General features: G+C 38.3%; 1 protein-coding gene across 3 annotated transcripts in view; it reads left to right on the top strand.

Moving 5' to 3' along the window:
* Positions 1-19,106, top strand: part of GYPA (glycophorin A (MNS blood group)) — a 38,575-nt gene that overhangs the window by 15,897 nt on the left and 3,572 nt on the right. For 2 of the 3 annotated variants that reach the window (XM_025385390.1, XM_025385391.1), the window contains 5 exons: positions 4,671-4,769; positions 5,474-5,569; positions 6,502-6,540; positions 8,327-8,412; positions 10,488-10,566. In XM_025385390.1, coding sequence (XP_025241175.1) covers positions 4,671-4,769; positions 5,474-5,569; positions 6,502-6,540; positions 8,327-8,412; positions 10,488-10,566 — 399 coding nt within the window. The remainder of the gene's footprint in view (positions 1-4,670; positions 4,770-5,473; positions 5,570-6,501; positions 6,541-8,326; positions 8,413-10,487; positions 10,567-19,106) is intronic. The other variant, XM_025385392.1, reaches the window with a different exon arrangement.

Below are 19,106 nucleotides of genomic sequence, written 5' to 3'. Positions count from 1 at the left end.
AGGCCCCCAGTAAACATCAAGGCCTAAGGAATGCATATCTGGATTCTAAACAATCATAAGGTTTTACAACACCATGTTAAGCACCAGGGACTTCAGAGAGCTTTTAGTCTAAATCTTATTAGAGAGGCCAACGAAGACCTCCCAGAGGAAGTGGCATTGAACTGAGACTTGACAAGCCAGTACTTAGGCAAGATAGGGAGGGAAATATTTCAGATGAAGGGAGGAGCTGGCACAAGGTTTAGGACATGGAAAAGGTTATGGTGCATTCATAGAGTGAAGAGATATGCAGAGTGGCTGGAGCCCCAAGAGGGAAGGGAAGGGTGAAGCTGTAAAGATGGGAGGCAAGCAGGACTGGACCATGCAGAGTCTTGCAGGTGTTCACAAAGAAAATTACAGCACCCTCCCATAGACTGAACACACCTCTCTACCTGAACCCCTGGAATTCTGACTCAGGCAGTTCCTAACATCCTGCTGAACAGTTGGGAAACTTGTACTCATAGTCAAAACTACTAGATGGCATTTACAGACTGTTTTGTGTAATTTTTTTTTTTTACTTTTTTTTTCTTCTTTTAGCAAAAGTATGCTTGCTATTGAAATGTTGAAAATATTTTGTTGATCTTAAAATGATGCTTATTTTTCCAGATGCTTGCATTCATTCTGCATGTGCTGTTTTGTCATTTGGCTTGTTTAATTTATTATGTTCACATTCAGATGCAATCTGAAAACCCATTGTGTTAGTTTGTTTTCACACTGCTATAAAGAAATAACTGAGACTGGGTAATTTATAAAGAAAAGAGGTTTAATTGCCTCATGGTTCTGCAGGCTATACAAGCAGCATAGTGCTTCTGCTTCTGGGGAGGCCTCAGGAAACAATCATGGCAAAAGGGAAAGTAGTCATGTCTTACATGGTTGGAACAAGAGCAAGAGAAAGAGTGGGGAGAGAGAGAGTTGGAGCAAGAACAAGAGAGAGTGGGGAGGTGTCACACACTTTTAAACAACCAGATCTCATGAGAAATCACTATCTCCACGACAGCATCAAAGGGGATGGTGTTAAGCAATGAGAAACCAGCCCCATGATCCAATTACCTACCTCCAACATTGGGGATTACATTTCCACATGAGATTTGGATGATGACACAGATCCAAACCATACCACTCACCTAATTCTTTCTCTGTAAGAATTTGACCAAGCATTTATAACAATTAACATTTCATTTAACATCTTTTATGAACAAAGCACAATTCTCGTGCTGAGAAGATTCAAAATAATGGGATATTGAAGTCCTAGGAACAAGTTTTATGTTTCAGAAGAGCCCATTCAGTATCCACGGGGATAAGAAATGTGCACCCTAAATGTAAGTGGATTACACCGAACTGAAAAGTGTAAAGAAGGAGTGGAGGATTAAAGGGAGAAGTGTGGAGAGGACGAAAGTTAGGAATGGAAGTGATGAGCACACCTGAGTGAAGGATGAGAGCTCTAGCTGCCTTTTGCAGTTGTATTCCCGTGCCGCTGAGCCAAAGGCTGATCTCACGTTTATTGTTACATGCCCATTTAAGGCTTCTGGCCATTAACACTTTTGATTTTTTTGGCTTGTTATTTTATTAGCTATTTTCATAACAGTTTCATAGCTAAACCTATTTTACTCAGATTGTAGATTGTATGCCTTTTCAAAAATACAATAGATGGTCCATATTCCATTATCTAGGAATAAGCTGAAGCTCATATCTAACATTTATTAAGAGAGATGGATTATTTTTGTTCATGAATTATCTTTGTAAATAATTTTTACATACTTTCATTGACTCATAAAGATGTTTCTTTCTGTAATTTTAATCTTAATATTTGTTGAACTTCAAAATCCCTATCACCAGGTTATTGTTTAAAAGCATTGTTTTTTATGTTATCTTAAAAGCCATTATGACCGAGTGCTGAACAACTTAGAAACATTCAGTAATTGTTTTGCATGCTATTTAGTGAATTCATATGGCAGTCGTTTATACACACATGACGGAATCAGGTGGCAGGCCAAGTTAAAGAGCAAGGCCAGAAAAGGACTTAAAAGAGAGGAGAAAACATAGACAGTTTGGGAACAATAGATCATGTCTTCTCCATGATTTGGGGGTAAACTGATTACCTATCAGCTGATAAACAGAGGCAGGTTTTAGAAGTCTTCCCTCCGGTAGACTAATGAGAGGTGTCAAAGAAGATGTTTTCTGTTGTTTGTGGGTTCTCCAGGAAACTTTGAGCATTCAGCTGAGTGGCCAAATTGGCTGCCTCTGAGAAGAAGCCCTTCCACCTCCACTGCATTGCACTTGGGTGCCATTCCCCTCATTTGAATGTCTCAAAGATATGAGCAAAGGTACATCTACAAAGTTCAGGGTACTGACGTTTATCATAATGATTTGTAACTCTGAGAAGAGTGAAAAATACATGAATGCACAGAATAGCAGATTGAAATATAAACCACAGAACACTCCTACAATAGAATACTATGCAGTCATTAAAAATCTTCTCATAGAAGAATATTTGACAGGATAGGGGTATCTGCGGCATATTAAGTAGAAAGTCATACTTGTAAACATTATATACATATTCATGTATATTTAAACACCATGATCCCAGATTTAGATATAACAACTAAAAGTTCAGATGGCTATATATCAAAATGTGTCAAATGTTCAACCTTGCATAGGCTGACTGTAGATGAATTTTATATTATTCTTTGTGCTTTCTTGTAGTTCCCAAATTTTCTTTATTGAATCTATATTACTTTTGCAAATTAAAGAATCTAATTTATAAAATTTTATAAAATAACTTATAAATTTGAAATGTATTGCATTTAAGAATAAAAACAGTGTTTAATTACAAAAATAATTCACAATTTATCTAATGAGATTTTAAAAGGATGTATGTGAGTCTACATTCTGATTTCATGTTTGTGTGCATGTTTTTATATTAGAGAGCGGCAGTGACCTAGAATTCATTCCACTGCCTGGTTATCTGACTCTTTAGTCAGTATCTTAGGCTGGAGCCAGCATTGCCTATAATTCCATCACAACTCTGAGCATCCACTTTCGAAAGAAGAAAAAAAAAAAGGCATGGGAGGGGAAACTTAGAATTGACTCAACCTCTATTGAACTATAGGAACATTAAATGCAATAGTGTTTTATTATTGTTTCAATTTTTACTGAAGAGGTAAGATTGTCCCTAGTAGATGGAGACACTGAGACATGGGATAGAACTTTTGTTTTATATAATTATTATGCGCTTCCACCTTTCTTAGCATAGACAGTTTTCCAAATGCATCTTCAGGTTACCCCTTTATAAGAATTATAACAATAATACCCAACGTATATGTAATTCTCTTTATGTGTAACTGCTATACTAACACGTACATACACATACACATCACATACAAAGACACCACATATGCACACATACCACATACGCACATATGCACATCACATACACACACATACCACATACACACACATACAACATACACACACATACACATCACATACACACACATACCATATATGCACACATACCACATACACACACATCACATACACACACACCACATACGCACACATACACATCATATACGCACAAATACCACATACACACACGTACACATCACATACACACACATACCACACACACGTGCACATCGCATATGCACACATACACATCACATACACATACATACCACATACGCACACATACCACATACGCACACATACCACATATGCACACATACCACATATACACACATACACATCACATACACATACATACCACATACGCACACATACCACATACGCACACATACCACATATGCACACATACCACATATGCACACATACACATCACATACACATACATACCACATACGCACACATACCACATACGCACACATACCACATATGCACACATACCACATATACACACATACACATCACATACACATACATACCACATACGCACACATACCACATACGCACACATACCACATATGCACACATACCACATATGCACACATACACATCACATACACATACATACCACATACGCACACATACCACATACGCACACATACCACATATGCACACATACCACATATACACACATACACATCACATACACATACATACCACATACGCACACATACCACATACGCACACATACCACATATGCACACATATCACATATGCACACATACACATCACATACACACACACCACATATGCACCCATACCACATACGCACACATACCACATATGCACACATACCACATATGCACCCATACCACATACGTACACATACCACATACACACACATATTTAAACTAATTTCGTTCTCACAATGACATTTCAAGGCAGGAATTACTATTGTACAGAGGAGAAAACCAAGGTACACTTTATTTATCTGTAAACCTCTGCTATGCAGAAATTCTGGAGGAGCTTCCGGACCCTTAATTTTAAAATAAGGCAAATAATACAATACTTACCACATAGCAATTCTCTAAAGATTATGTAAGATGTATACAAAAGCGCTTAGCTCAGGCACTGGAGGGATGTGAGAGAAATCTGTCCTTTGTGGTATGCTTTATGGTCCGCTCAGTCACCTCATTCTTAATCCCTTTCTCAACTTCTATTTTATACAGAAATTGTGAGAATATCAGCATCAAGTACCACTGTTCCGGCAACGCACACTTCCACCTCTTCTTTGGTCCCAGAGAGTTATGTCTCATCACAGTCAAATGGTTTGTTTCTATTTTTTATTTTTAAATGGTGGCTCCACAATCATTTTTGTGATGTAACCCTATTTTAGGGGACCTGTCACTGCCGGGAAACGGACAAACACTGAGAAATGCGAGCTAAGTAGACACAGCCTACTAAGTAGACACAATTCCTACTGCAGAGGAATTCTTGCCTCTGAAATATCTTACAGAAATAATACTGCGAGTTAAAGAAAGTAAAACAATGTGGCAAAGCACAGAAATGATGCGTGTGACCATGACATCGTGGACCAGGTAAAGGGGACCTAATAGTGCAGCGTCATGGAGGGTCTGCAGGCAAACTGAGTTCAGCTCAGACCTGGGCTCAGCTCTATCCCAGCTGCTGACCCAGGGTGAGTTGCCCTGCAGGGTTTCTATCCCATTAATTTTAAAATGGGGCCAATAACACAGTACTTATCTCACAGCGTTTCTCTAAAGGCTAAATAAGAAGATGTATCTAAAAGTGCTTAGATCAGAGCCTCACACATTCTCAGTGGCTGATAAACAATAAGCAAAGCTGGGTGCTGGGATAAGAGTAATCTGGTGGTAGTCTCTCTTGTTAGTTTTCAGGGGAGAAGAAATTCTGGAGCTGCTGGCAGGGATGTGGAAGAATTTGTCTTTCATGATATGCTTTATGTCCACGCGGTCGCCTCATTCTTGATCCCTTTCTCAACTTATCTTGTATGCAGATAAGCACACATCGGACACATATCCAACCACTCCTAGTGCTCATGAAGTTTCGGGATTTTCTGGTAGAACCCATTACCCTCCAGAAGAGGACAACAGTAGGTTCTTAGTTTTAAAGAGTTGCTCTGGAATCATTGTTGTGATTGAACTATATTTACACAAGCTGTAACTCATGAAAGTTCTCAAACTTTTGTGACAGAAAACCCATCTGTTTTACCCCAGTAGCACCCACAACTATTAACTGTGACCAAGAAAGAGCAGGCAAGCCCCAATTAACCTTTGTACATAAAGCCTAAAGAATAAAAAAAAAAAAAACCTGAATCCTCAATCATGTGATACAACATAGTATATACTATGTAATTTGTAATAATTAAACTCTAGAAAATTGTGTGGCTTTGGGAGTAAGAGAGCTTCAAGACATAAAATGGCAAGTGGAGACAGAGACAAAAGTAAGATGTGGACTGACAGGGAAGGTTAGCACAGGTGGAACAGTAAGGCAACCGTGTTATCCATTGCTACTGACATAGAATCCAGAGAGACTATTGGCAAAAGCTCAGACGAGGTACAGTAACAGTTTAGATTCAGACAGTGACTGTGGCATAAATCTGGAAAATTGATAGCCACATGACCCCTCTTTGCATGGGACTGGCATCCGTGTGGAGTAATGGCTCCATATGTCTCCTTTCTTCTCATTATTCTTACATTTTTTAAAAAAATATATTGCTTCTTGTGTAAGTCAATAAGTGATTCTTCCAATACTTTCTCATTCCTTTCCCCTCAGTTATGAGATAATTTGCTTATTTCTCATCCATGAATACTTGTTGGGTCTTTAAAAGTAGATACTGAAATTATTAATGGTAAGACTGACACATTACATCATAAAATTTACTAACTAGATGTTGAAAGTTGACCAACAACTCTCAAAATGTGATTAAGAAACGGAAACCCACAAAACAGTTTAATTCCAAAATGATTTTTTTTTGCACATACCTTACTTGTTTGGACTTAACATTGAAATTTTGCTTTATAGGAGAACGGGTACAACTTGTCCATGAATTCTCTGAACTAGGTATGTTAATATTTGACAAATAATAAAAGTCATTCCATTTTAAACTATCCATTGCTTGTTTCAAATGCCTAAGAAAATGTGTCAATCTTAAAACAGAAGAGCGTATGTTGTTTACTTTATTCATACAAAATTGTAAAGGCAAAGAAAATATTCTCTTTTTAAAATTAAATTAGGAATTTCTTATTTTTAAAAACATTTGGGGGGCCAGGAGCAGTGGCTCACGCCTGTAATCCCAGAGCTTTGGGAGGCCGAGCCTGGCTAATCACTTGAGCCCAGGAATTTGAGAACAGCCTGGGCAATATGGCAAAATCTGTCTCTACAAAAAATACAAAATTAGCTGGGATGGGGCACGCACCTGTAGTCCCAGCTACTTGGGAGGCTGGCTGAGGTGGGAGGATCGATTGCCTGAGCCTGGGAGTTTGAGGCTGCAGTGAGCTCTGACTGTACCACTGTACTCTAGTCTTGGTGACCAAGTAAGACCCTGTCTCAGAAACAAATACATAAGTAAATAAAAATAAATAAAAACATTTTGGAAATAGAAATACATAATTTGGTAATAGTTTTTCTCTTAAGTTAGATGTTTTACCTTTCTAACCAACCCTGAGTACTTGAAAAATGCTCATAAGAGCTTATAAAACAAATGAACTTCCCTCTTCCTTACCGTAAAGAGCCAGGCATTTAAAATCATCTAATTAACTGGTACTGTATTTCAAAGTTAAATCTCAGCCTTGATTCATTTTTGGCCCAATGCAACCACTTAGGGGCCATCTTGACAACCTCTGCTGAAGGGACATCCCTTCCCCTCACTTGAGTATCACTGTGTGTGCTCATTTGCTATTCTGCATTCTAACCCTCCCTTGACACTTGGCTGTGTCCACAGCTCACAGGGTAAAAAGCACATCATAGAACTTCATCACTATCACATACATTCAAGCTAAGTGGTCAAGAAAGCTGGGCAACACCAGCAAGAGGAAATGCTACTTTTACTTTTTATCAATAATAGGGCTTTTAAATATTAATTAGGCAAATAAATGAGCCATTTTACCTTTGTGTCTAGCCTTCCATTCTGTTTACTTCATCGGGAAGCACTACAAATATGCTATAAATATGGAACTATCTCTAAATTAATTTATTTCAATTGTTTCATTCCCAAAAATAAAAGACTGAAAAAGCATTTTAGCGACTATATTAGAGACTATGCATAAGAATACTGTGGAAGGAATAAAACTTAGAATATAGATGACCTGCATTATAGTTATAATTCTAGTTTTAACTAGTTGTCTGACCAAGGCTAAGTTAACCTTATTCAGCTTCTTTTCTTCATTTGTAAACTGTTTATACCAGTTTCTTTCCAAAAGTATGATTCTATGATCTGTTCAATGTTCTTTTATACATCAAGACATTATTTTCTCTCATAACTTCCAAATTATGAGAGAATTTGTGTTTTTCCCCCATATCTGAGTAGAAGGTCCACTGAGTTCTTATCTACAGTTACACTAGTGAAGAACACTGGGTCTGGAATCAGAAGCCTCAGGTCTTAGTTCTGTCATCAACTAGTTGTGCGACCTTCAAAAGACTTGATCACTCACAGTCCCAGTTTCCCACATGGTTACTGTAAAGCACACAATTTTTAAAAAGACAAAATATACATAATAGTATATTAATTGTACTTTCTATTAAAAGGCAAGGTGAAGTTACCCTGATTTTATCTGTCTTATTTTTCAATTGCTATGTGGTCATTTATTTCAGGCTTTCATAATTTTGCTGCTCTCTTTATCTCCTGTAGTGATAGCACTCATTATTTTTGGGGTGATGGCTGGTGTCATTGGAACGATCCTCTTTATTTCTTACTGTATTCGCCGACTGAGAAAGGTGAGAATTCAGTTTTTAATGTTGCTCTAAATACCAGTGTGAACAGCTCTAGGAGGGTTTATTCCTCTGAGTTCAGTTAAACTCAAAAGAGAAACAGAACTGCGTAAAATTCCATCTTTTTCAACTGGACACATAGAAGTCACTGTGTTACTCTAGCAGAATTTATTTTTTTATGCATTTGCCCAATTAAAGGGAACCTCTAAATATAAATCTATCCCCAATTTTCCCAATGAAAGTTCTCCCTAAGTTTTTGTCTAACTTGCTTTCACATATTTTGATGGATATTGAGGAAATATTAAGATTCTACTTATAGTATTTACCCTATTTGTGTATAAAATATTTAAAAGAATATATTTACATATGTTTAAAAATTTGGGGGAGGTTAAGGCAGGAGGATTGCTTAAGCTCAGGAGTTTGAGACCAGCCTGAGCAACAAGGTGAAACCTAGTCTATACAAAAAATATGAAAATTAGAAAGGCATGGTGGTGCACATGTGTAGTATCGGCTACTCAGGGGACTGAAGTGGGAGGATTCGTTGAGCCTGGGAAATCAAGGCTGCAGTGAGCTGTGATCATGCTACTGCACTCCAGCCTGGGCAACACAGTGAGACCCTGTCTCAATAAATACATAAATAAATAAATAAAAATAAACAAAATAAAACTTTTGCTTTTCTTAATTCTCACGTATTCTGAAACAAATTTTTCAAATTTCCACCCATGAATTCTTAACATCAGTGATTTATTTTGAATCACTAATGCTTTTTTTTAAATACATATTTTTTTGAGACAGAGTTTCCCTCTGTCACCCAGGCTCGAGGGCAAAGTAGCGCAATCTCTGCTCACTGCAGCCTCCGCCTCCCGGGTTCAAGTGATTCTCGTGCTTCAGCCTCTGCAGTAGTTGGGACTACAGTTGCAGGCCACCATGCCTGGTTAATTTTTGTATTTTTTTAATAGTAGAGATGGGGTTTCACTGTGTTAGCCAGACTGGTTTCAAACTCCTGACTTCAAGTGATCCACCTGCCTTGGTCTCCAAAGTGCTGGGATTACAGGCACGAGCCACCACGCCCAGCCCACTAATGCTATTTTTTAAATACATACAACATAGCTTATCGAAGTGTATAACTTTTGCTATCACTTTCTATTCACAATATTTAAGACACAATGTGTGTGTGTATTTATGATGCTGTCACTGTCTCTGTAATCCTAGATCAGAAGTACTTAAGTCACATGAGATTGGTACAGTTGTGTTTTCATTCATCCTCTATTCTTAATCTCTCTTTGTGACTTTTGAGACCATAACCACTATATAATTCTTTTAAAAGGCTGAGAGGTGTAACAACACTGCAATTGTGGGGCCATCAGAAGAATGATAGTAATACCTACATTAAGTTCCTTTGCCTCTTTTCTTTTTTTAACTGCTTCTAACAGTTAACTTCTACAATCATCCAATCCTATAATTGATTTTCATTGTTATATGTAAATACATCTTCCTTAAATAATGCTTTTTGTTAATCAAAGAAAAATAACTGAGAATGCCTACTCTTGTATGAGATTTTTCATAAGGACTTTAATATAAGATAACTTCTCTTGCCTGGAATATAAAAGAGAAAAATCATCTTCTTACATGGGCATGTATGGCAAAGTGGGTTGTCTTCTCTCTTGGTCAATGTTCTAAAACCTGAAAAAGTCAAGGAAATATTTAGTTGAGAAAATTCAGAGAATTTTCTAAATGTATATGGATGAATTTTGTCCTGGTCAACGTGATGCAAAGATCACACACTTTATTTTTAGTTTCACTTTCACTATTTATTACAACAGGGAAATCTGTAGTATCAGTGTTTGAGGTGATATTTCTCCTACTGAAATACCAAACACCATAGAAGAAACAAATACAAGTTTAAATCAATGCTTATAAATACTAGTAACTAGTAACAACAACAAAATATCTGCAAAGGGGATTTCAACCAAAAGAAAAAAAATTTAGAAAAAAATATTTTTAAGCTGAAGCATTTTACTTTTTACTGTCTTAAGGTGAGAAAATTGTGTTATTAATATTTTTCTGGTATTTCTTCATAGAAAAGCCCATCTGATGTACAACCTCTCCCCCCACCTGACGCAGAGGTGCCTTTAAGCTCTGTTGAAATAGAAAATCCAGGTTGGTGTTAATATTTGCAGTTCCTTTTGCCTTTTAGGAAAAACAAACAAACTAGGGAGTTACTTCTTTCTGATTTGAGGGAGGGGAAAACTAGTTATGATTCATTTCTATTCTATTTCATTAATTCTACTTCTGATTTTTTAGAAATGTAAGAGTTTGTCTGCAGCATAGTGAGATTCTCTTTTAGACACATGTTTTGTGTTTTTTTTTTTTTTAAAAAAAAAGACTCAATCAAATAGTAAAAGCAAAAGAGAAAACCAAGTGTACTTCTTATTTCCCAAACTGCAAAGTTCTGTGTGTAGGAGACTCTATGGTCAGTATGGTGTAGTGTAGTGTAATAGCCCCAGATCTGAAATCAGACTTGGATTTGAATCCATGCTCCAACACCTATTAGCTGTGTAACCCTGAGCAAGCTACTAAACCTCTGTTAATATGGAGATAACGATAGTGTCAATCTCACAGAGTTTAATGAGAATTAAATGAGCTACAACCGGTAAAGCATTTAAAACCATTCATGGTGGCCATGATAAGTCCTCACGCCTGTTAGCTGTTATCAATGTAGCAGGTGTCATTCCCAAATGACCTCCTGTGCACACTGGCAAGCCGTCTGGCACATGCTTTCATCTCCACTCCCAGGTGCTAAGTAGATACAAAACATGTGAAAGGCTGTAGATATATTTTGTTTATCCAGAACAGTACTGAAGCACATAGAGCTTTTTGAAAAGAATATTTATTGTCAACCTTTAAAAGTGGGAAATTCTTACATTTTATTTTATTTATTATACTTTAAGTTCTAGGGTACATGTGCACAACATGCAGGTTTGTTACATATATATACATGTGCCATGTTGGTGTGCTGCACCCATTAACTCGTCATTTACATTAGGTATATCTCCTAATGCTATCCCTCACCCCTCCCCCCAGCCCACGACAGGCGCCATTGTGTGATGTTCCCCACCCTGTGTCCAAGTGTTCTCATTGTTCAATTCCCACCTGCAAGTGAGAACATGTGGTGTTTGATTTTCTGTCCTTGTGACAGTTTGCTCAGAATGATGGTTTCCAGCTTCATCCACGTCCTTACAAAGGACATGAGCTCATCCTTTTTTATGGCTGCATAGTATTCCATGGTGTATATGTGCCACATTTTCTTCATCCAATCTGTCACTGATAGACATTTGGATTGGTTCCAAGTCTTTGCTATTGTGAATAGTGCTGCGATAAACATACGTGTGCATGTGTCTTTATAGCAGCATGATTTATAATCCTTTGGGTATATACCCAGTAATGGGATGGCTGGATCAAATGGTATTTCTAGTTCTAGATCCTTGAGGAATTGCCACACTGTCTTCCACAATAGTTGAACTAGTTTACGGTTGCACCAATAGTGTAAAAGTGTACCTATTTCTCCACATTCTCTCCAGCACCTGTTGTTTCCTTTTTAATGATCGCCATTCTAACTGGTGTGAGATGGTATCTCATTGTGGTTTTGATTTACATTTCTCTGATGGCCAGTGATGATGAACATTTTTTCATGTGTCTGTTGGCTGCATAAATGTCTTCTTTTCTGAAGTGTCTGTTCATATCCTTTGCCCACTTTTTGATGGGGTTGTTTGATTTTTTCTTGTAAATTTAAGTTCTTTGTAGATTCTGGATATTAGTCCTTTGTCGGATGGATACGTTGTAAAAATTTTCTCCCGTTCTGTAGGCTGCCTGTTCACTCTGATGGTAGTTTCTTTTGCTGTGCGGAAGCTCTTTAGTTTAATTAGATCCCATTTGTCAATTTTGACTTTTGTTGCCATTGCTTTTTGTGTTTTAGTCATGAAGTCCTTGGCCATGCCTATGTCCTGAATGGTATTGCCTAAGTTTTCTTCTAGGGTTTTTATGATTTTAGGTCTAACATTTAAGTCTTTAATCGATCTTGAATTAATTTTTATATGGTGTAAGGAAGAGATCCAGTTTCAGCTTTCTACTTATGGCTAGCCAGTTTTCCCAGCACCATTTGTTATATAGGGAATCCTTTTCCCATTGCTTGTTTTTGTCAGGTTTGTCAAAGATCAGATGGTTGTAGATGTGTGGTGGTATTTCTGAGGCCTCTGTTCTGTTCCATTGGTCTCTATCTCTGTTTTGGTACCAGTACTATGCTGTTTTGGTTACTGTAGCCTTTCAGTATAATTTGAAGTCATGTAGCCATGATGTCTCCAGCTTTGTTCTTTTGGCTTAGGATTGTCTTGGCAATGCAGGATCTTTTTTGGTTCCATATGAACTTTAAAGTAGTTTTTCCAATTCTGTGAAGAAAGTCATTGGTAGCTTGATGGGGATGGCAGCAGATCTATAAATTACCTCGGGCAGTATGGCCATTTTCACAATATTGATTCTTCCTATCCATGAGCATGGTATGTTCTTCCATTTGTTTGTGTCCTCTTTTATTTCACTGAGCAGTGGTTTGTAGTTCTCCTTGAAGAGGTCCTTCACATCCCTTGTGAGTGGGATTCCTAGGTATTTTATTCTCGTTGAAGCAATTGTGAATGGAAGTGCACTCATAATTTGGCTCTCTGTTTGCCTGTTATTGGTGTAGAGAATGCTTGTGATTTTTGCACATTGATTTTGTATCCTGAGACTTTGCTGAAGTTGCTCATCAGCTTAGGAGATTTTGGGCTGAGACGATGGGGTTTTCTAAATATATAATCATGTCATCTGCAAACAGGGACAGTTTGACTTCCTCTTTTCCTAACTGAATACCCTTTATTTCTTTCTCCTGCCTCATTGCCCTGGCCAGAACTTCCAATACCATGTTGAATAGGAGTGGTGAGAGAGGGCATCCCTGTCTTGTGCCAGTTTTCAAAGGGAATGGTTCCAGTTTTTGCCCATTCAGTATGATATTGGCTGTGGGTTTGTCATAAATAGCTCTTATGATTTTGAGATACGTCCCATCAATTAGTAGTTTATCAAGAGTTTTCAGCATGAAGGGCTGTTGAATTTTGTCAAAGGCGTTTTTTGCATCTATTGAGATAATCATATGGTTTTTGTCTTTGGTTCTGTTTATATGATGGATTACGTTTATTGATTTGCCAATATTGGACCAGTCTTGCATTCCAGCCATGATGCCAACTTGATCATAGTGGATAAGCTTTTTGATGTGCTGCTGGATTTGGTTTGCCAGTATATTGAGGATTTTTGCATCAATGTCCATCAGGGATATTGGTCTAAAATTCTGTTTTGTGTATGTGTGTGTCTTTGTTACCAGGCTTTGGTATCAGGATGATGCTGGCCTCATCAAATGAGTTAGGGAGGATTCCCTCTTTTTCTATTGATTGGAATAGTTTCAGAAGGAATGCTACCAGCTCCTCTTTGTACCACTGGTAGAATTCCACTGTGAATCTGTCTGGTCCTGGATGGATTAATTATTAATTAGGCTATTAGTTATTAATTATTGCCTCAATTTCAGAGCCTGCTATTGGTCTATTCAGGGATTCAACTTCTTCCTGGTTTGGTCTTGGAAGGGTGTATGTGTCCATGAATTTATCCATTTCTTCTAGATTTTCTAGTTTATTTGCATATAGGTGTTTATAGTATTCTCTGATGGTAGTTTGTATTTTTGTGGGATCGGTGGTGATATCCCCTTTATCATTTTTTATTGCGTCTGTTTGATTCTTCTCTCTTTTCTTCTTTATTAGTCTTGCTAGTGGTCTATCCATTTTGCTGATCTTTTCAAAAAACCAGTTCCTGGATTCACTGATTTTTTTGAAGTGTTTTTTGTCTCTATCTCCTTCAATTCTACTCTGATCTTAGTTATTTCTTGCCTTCTGCTAGCTTTCAAATGTGTTTGCTCTTGCTTCTCTAGCTCTTTTAATTGTGATGTTAGGGTGTCAATTTTAGATCTTTCCTGCTTTCTCTTGTGGGCATTTAGTGCTATAAATTTCCCTCTACACACTGCTTTAAATGTGTCCCAGAGATTCTGGTATGTTGTGTCTTTGTTCTCATTGATTTCAAAGAACATCTTTATTTCTGCCTTCATTTCATTATGTACCCAGTAGTCATTCAGGAGCAGATTGTTCAGTTTCCATGTAGTTGAGCAGTTTTGAGTGAGTTTCTTAATCCTGAGCTCTAGTTTGATTGCACTGTGGTCTGAGAGACAGTCTGTTATAATCTCTGTTCTTTTACATTTGCTGAAGAGGGCTTTACTTCCAACTATGTGGTCAATTTTGGAATAAGTGCAATATGGTGCTGAGAAGAATGTATATTCTGTTGATTTGTCTATCTGTTAATAGACATCTATTAGATCCACTTGGTACAGAGCTGACTTCAATTCCTGGATATCCTTGTTAACTTTCTGTCTCGTTGATCTGTCTAATGTTGACAGTGGGGTGTTATGGTCTCTCATTATTATTGTGTGGGAGTCTAAATCTGTTTGGAGGCCTCTAAGGACTTGCTTTATGAATCTGGGTGATCCTGTATTAAGTGCATATATATTTAGAATAGTTAGCTCTTCTTGTTGAATTGATCCCTTTACCATTATGTAATGGCCTTCTATGTCTCTTTTGATCTTTGTTGGTTTAAAGTCTGTTTTATCAGAGACTAGGATTGCAACCCCTGCTTTTTGTTTTCCATTTGCTTGGTAGATCTTCCTCCATCCCTTTATTTTGAGCCTATGTGTGTCTCGGCACATGAGATGGGTCTCCTGAATACAGCACACTGATGGATCTTGACTCTATCCAATTTGCCAGTCTGAGTCTTTTAATTGGAGTATTTAGCCCATTTACATTTAAGGTTAATATTGTTATGTTTGAATTTGATCCTGTCATTATGATGTTAGCTCATTATTTTGCTTGTTACTTGATGCAGTTTCTTCCTAGAATTGATGGTCTTTACAATTTGACATGTTTTTGCAGTGGCTGGTACCGGTTGTTCCTTTCCATGTTTACTGCTTCCTTCAGGAGCTCTTGTAAGGCAGGCCTGGTGGTGACAAAATCTCTCAGCATTTGTTTGTCTGTACAGGATTTTATTTCTTCTTCTCTTATGAAGCTTAGTTTGGCTGGATATGAAATTCTGAGTTGAAAATTATTTTAAGAATGTTGAATATTGGCCCCCACTCTCTTCTGGTTTGTAGAGTTTCTGCCTAGAGATTTGCTGTTAGTCTGATGGGCTTCCCTTTGTGGGTAACCCGACCTTTCTCTCTGGCTCCTCTTAACGTTTTTTTCTTCTTTTCAACTTGGGTGAATCTGACAATTATGTGTCTTAGAGTTGCTCTTCTCAAGGAGTATCTTTGTGGTGTCTTCTGTATTTCCTGAACTTGAATGTTGGCCTGCCTTGCTAGGTTAGGGAATTTCTCCTGGATAATATCCTGAAGAGTGCTTTCCAACTTAGTTCCATTCTCCCCATCACTTTCAGGTACACCAATCAGACGTAGATTTGGTCTTTTCACATAGTCCTCTATTTCTTGGAGGATTTGTTCATTTCTTTTTACTCTTTTTCCACTAAACTTCTCTTCTCACTTGATTTCATTCATTTGATCTTCAATCACTGATACCCTTTCTTCCACTTGATCAAATCGGCTACGGAAGCTTGTGCATGCATCGCGTAGTTCTCGTGGCATGGTTTTCAGCTCCATCAGGTCATTTAAGGTCTTCTCTACACCATTTATTCTAGTTAGCCATTTGTCTGATCTTTTTTTCAAGGTTTTTAGCTTCTTTGTGATGGGTTCGAACATCTTCCTTTAGCTAGGAAAAGTTTGTTATTACTAATCATCTGAAGCCTTCTTCTCTCAACTCGTCAAAGTCATTCTCCATGCAGCTTTCTTCCATTGCTGGCAAGGAGCTGCATTCCTTTGGAAGAGAAGAGGCACTCTGATTTTTAGAATTTTCAGCTTTTCTGCCCTGGTTTCTCCCCATCTTTGTGGTTTTATCTACCTTTGGTCTTTGATGATGGTGTTTTGGTGTGGATGTCCTTTCTGTTTGTTAGTTTTCCTTCTAACAGTCAGGACCCTCAGCTGCAGGTCTGTTTGAGTTTGCTGGAGGTCCACTCCAGACCATGTTTGCACAGGTATCACCAGCAGAGGCTGCAGAACAGCAAATATTGCAGAATAGCAAATGTTGCTGCCTGATCCTTCCTCTGGAAGCTTTGTCTCAGAGGGGCACCCAGTTGTATGAGGTGTCTCCCAGTTAGGCTACTCGGGGATCAGGGACCCACTTAAGGAGACAGTCTGTCTGTCTCAAATCTCAAACTCCATGCTAGGAGAACCACTACTCTCTTCAAAGCTCTCAGACAGGGACATTTAAGTCTGCAGAAGTTTCTGCTGCCTTTTGTTCAGCTATGCCCTGCCCCCAGAGTTGGAGTCTACAGAGGCAGGCAGGCCTCCTTGAGCTGTGGTGGGCTCCACCCAGTTCAAGCTTCCCAGCTGCTTTGTTTACCTACTCAAGCCTCAGCAATGGTGGACGCCCCTCCCTCTGCCTCACTGCTGCTTTGCAGTTCAATCTCAGACTGCTGTGCTAGCAGTGAGCAATGCTCCGTGGGTGTGGGACCCTCGGAGCCAGGAGTGGGATATAATCTCCTGGGGTGCTGTTTGCTAAGACCATTGGAAAAGCACAGTATTAGGGTGGGAGTGTCCCGATTTTCCAGGTACCATCTGTCATGGCTTCCCTTGGCTAGGAAAGGGAATTCCCTTACCCCTTGTGCTTCCCGGGTGAAGGGATGCCCACCCTGCTCCATGGGTTGCACCCACTGCCCTACAAGCCCCAGTGAGATGAACCTGGTACCTCAGTTGGAAATGCAGAAATCACCCATCTTCTGCATCACTCAGGCTGGGAGCTGCAGACTGGAGCTGTTCCTATTCGGCCATCTTGGAACCTCCCTCCTGAAATTGTTACATTTTAAAAATCAGGTATTACTATTCCTTTGGGGAAAAATGTAACTCCCAAAATGCTGAGAGCCTTCACACCATCATGAGACCAATTCCTAAGAGCTGAGTCGTGGCTGCTACCTCTACTGTTGGCTAAATACCTAGCCAATTGCATTTGTTTTATTCACTATGGCCCCTAGTATTAACTATATACAGAAAGTATATAGTTCCTATTAAACTTTGCCAGAAGCATAAATCCAAATGACGTCTATTTTGGGAAATAGTCACCAAGAACAAGTCTCTGTAATGAGCTTTATTCCTTAAGCAAAAGAAATTTCATTCTGACTTCTACAAAATCAATTGGTTTTCTCCCATAATTTTCAAAACTCATGACAGATCAGAGGTCCTGTACACTTCTGGATTTCAATTTTAACCCTGGACCAGTCTAGGTTTTCTAGACTTTAAAGAGTCACAGAACACAGAGTTTTAAAGATTCATCACAGCTACACAGGTTATATGCAGGATTTGCCACATCATGTGAATTCTTAAAGCTTAACAATAATTGTTACATAAGTTTATAATCCTAAGAAGTTCCTGCTGCGTGGAAATGAATGGCATAGATATGATTCTCAGGCAAAAGGATTAATAAAATCCAATCTGCAGGTACTTGAAACAACAAAAGTTTTTAAGTCATATACCAGATTCACTTCATTTACTAAGGTTATCTTGTTATTGGACTGGCAGCTGGAACAAGTATCTATAAAATATTCATTTTATCTGCATTCTGTCTGTTCCACAAAAAAGTCTTGATGCAGTTTTTTAAATGGAGCAATTACAACCTAAAGCCTATTTTTTTAAACTTAAATTTATATACATTTTTTTGCTAGTTATTTATTCTAGTGACAAATTTAGTGTTTAGTGTTTCCCCTGCCATTTTTTTTTCACACAATCTTAAGCATCTCAAATGTTGGGGACAATTTAATACACCACAGTGCTTTAAGATATCCTTGTAGTTAGAACAGAAAACCAAACACCACATGTTCTCACTCATAGGTGGGAATCGAACAATGAGATCACTTGGACTTGTGAAGGGGAACATCACACACTGGGGTCTATTATGGGGAGGGGGGGAGGCGAGAGGGATGGCATTGGGAGTTATACCTGATGTAAATAATGAGTTGATGGGTGCTGACGAGTTGATGGGTGCAACACACCAATATGGCACAAGTATACATATGTAACAAACCTGCACTTTGGGCACATGTACCCTAGAATTTAAAGTATAATAATAAAAAAATTAAAAAATAAAAATAAAAAATAAAATAAACCTAAAAGATATCCTTGTAGATTAATTCAGTTAAGTGCAACAAACATTTGCTAAATGCGTACAGTGGGGTAGGCACCACACTCACATTAGATATACCAATGTGAGTCTCCGTCCTTTAGAAGCTGAGAGACTAATGGAAAAACAGAATGTCATTGCAGTGAACAAGTTCTACAGTAGTGGAGGCAATAGCTCTACTTGTCCCAGAGATTGAGACAGGTATCAAAGGCTTCTGGAGATGAAATCACCTGGGATTAGCCTTAAAAGACAGATGAGGCCGGGTGTGGTGGCTCATGCCTGTAATCCCAGCACTTTGGGAGGCCGAGGCGGGCAGATCACAAGGTCAGGAGATTGAGACCATCCTGGCTAACACAGTGAAAC

Source organism: Theropithecus gelada, chromosome 5, assembly GCF_003255815.1.
Source record: "Theropithecus gelada isolate Dixy chromosome 5, Tgel_1.0, whole genome shotgun sequence".
Taxonomy (NCBI): Eukaryota; Metazoa; Chordata; class Mammalia; order Primates; family Cercopithecidae; genus Theropithecus; species Theropithecus gelada.
The sequence above is the reverse complement of the archived record's forward strand: the minus strand, read 5'-3'. Positions and strand labels throughout refer to the sequence as shown.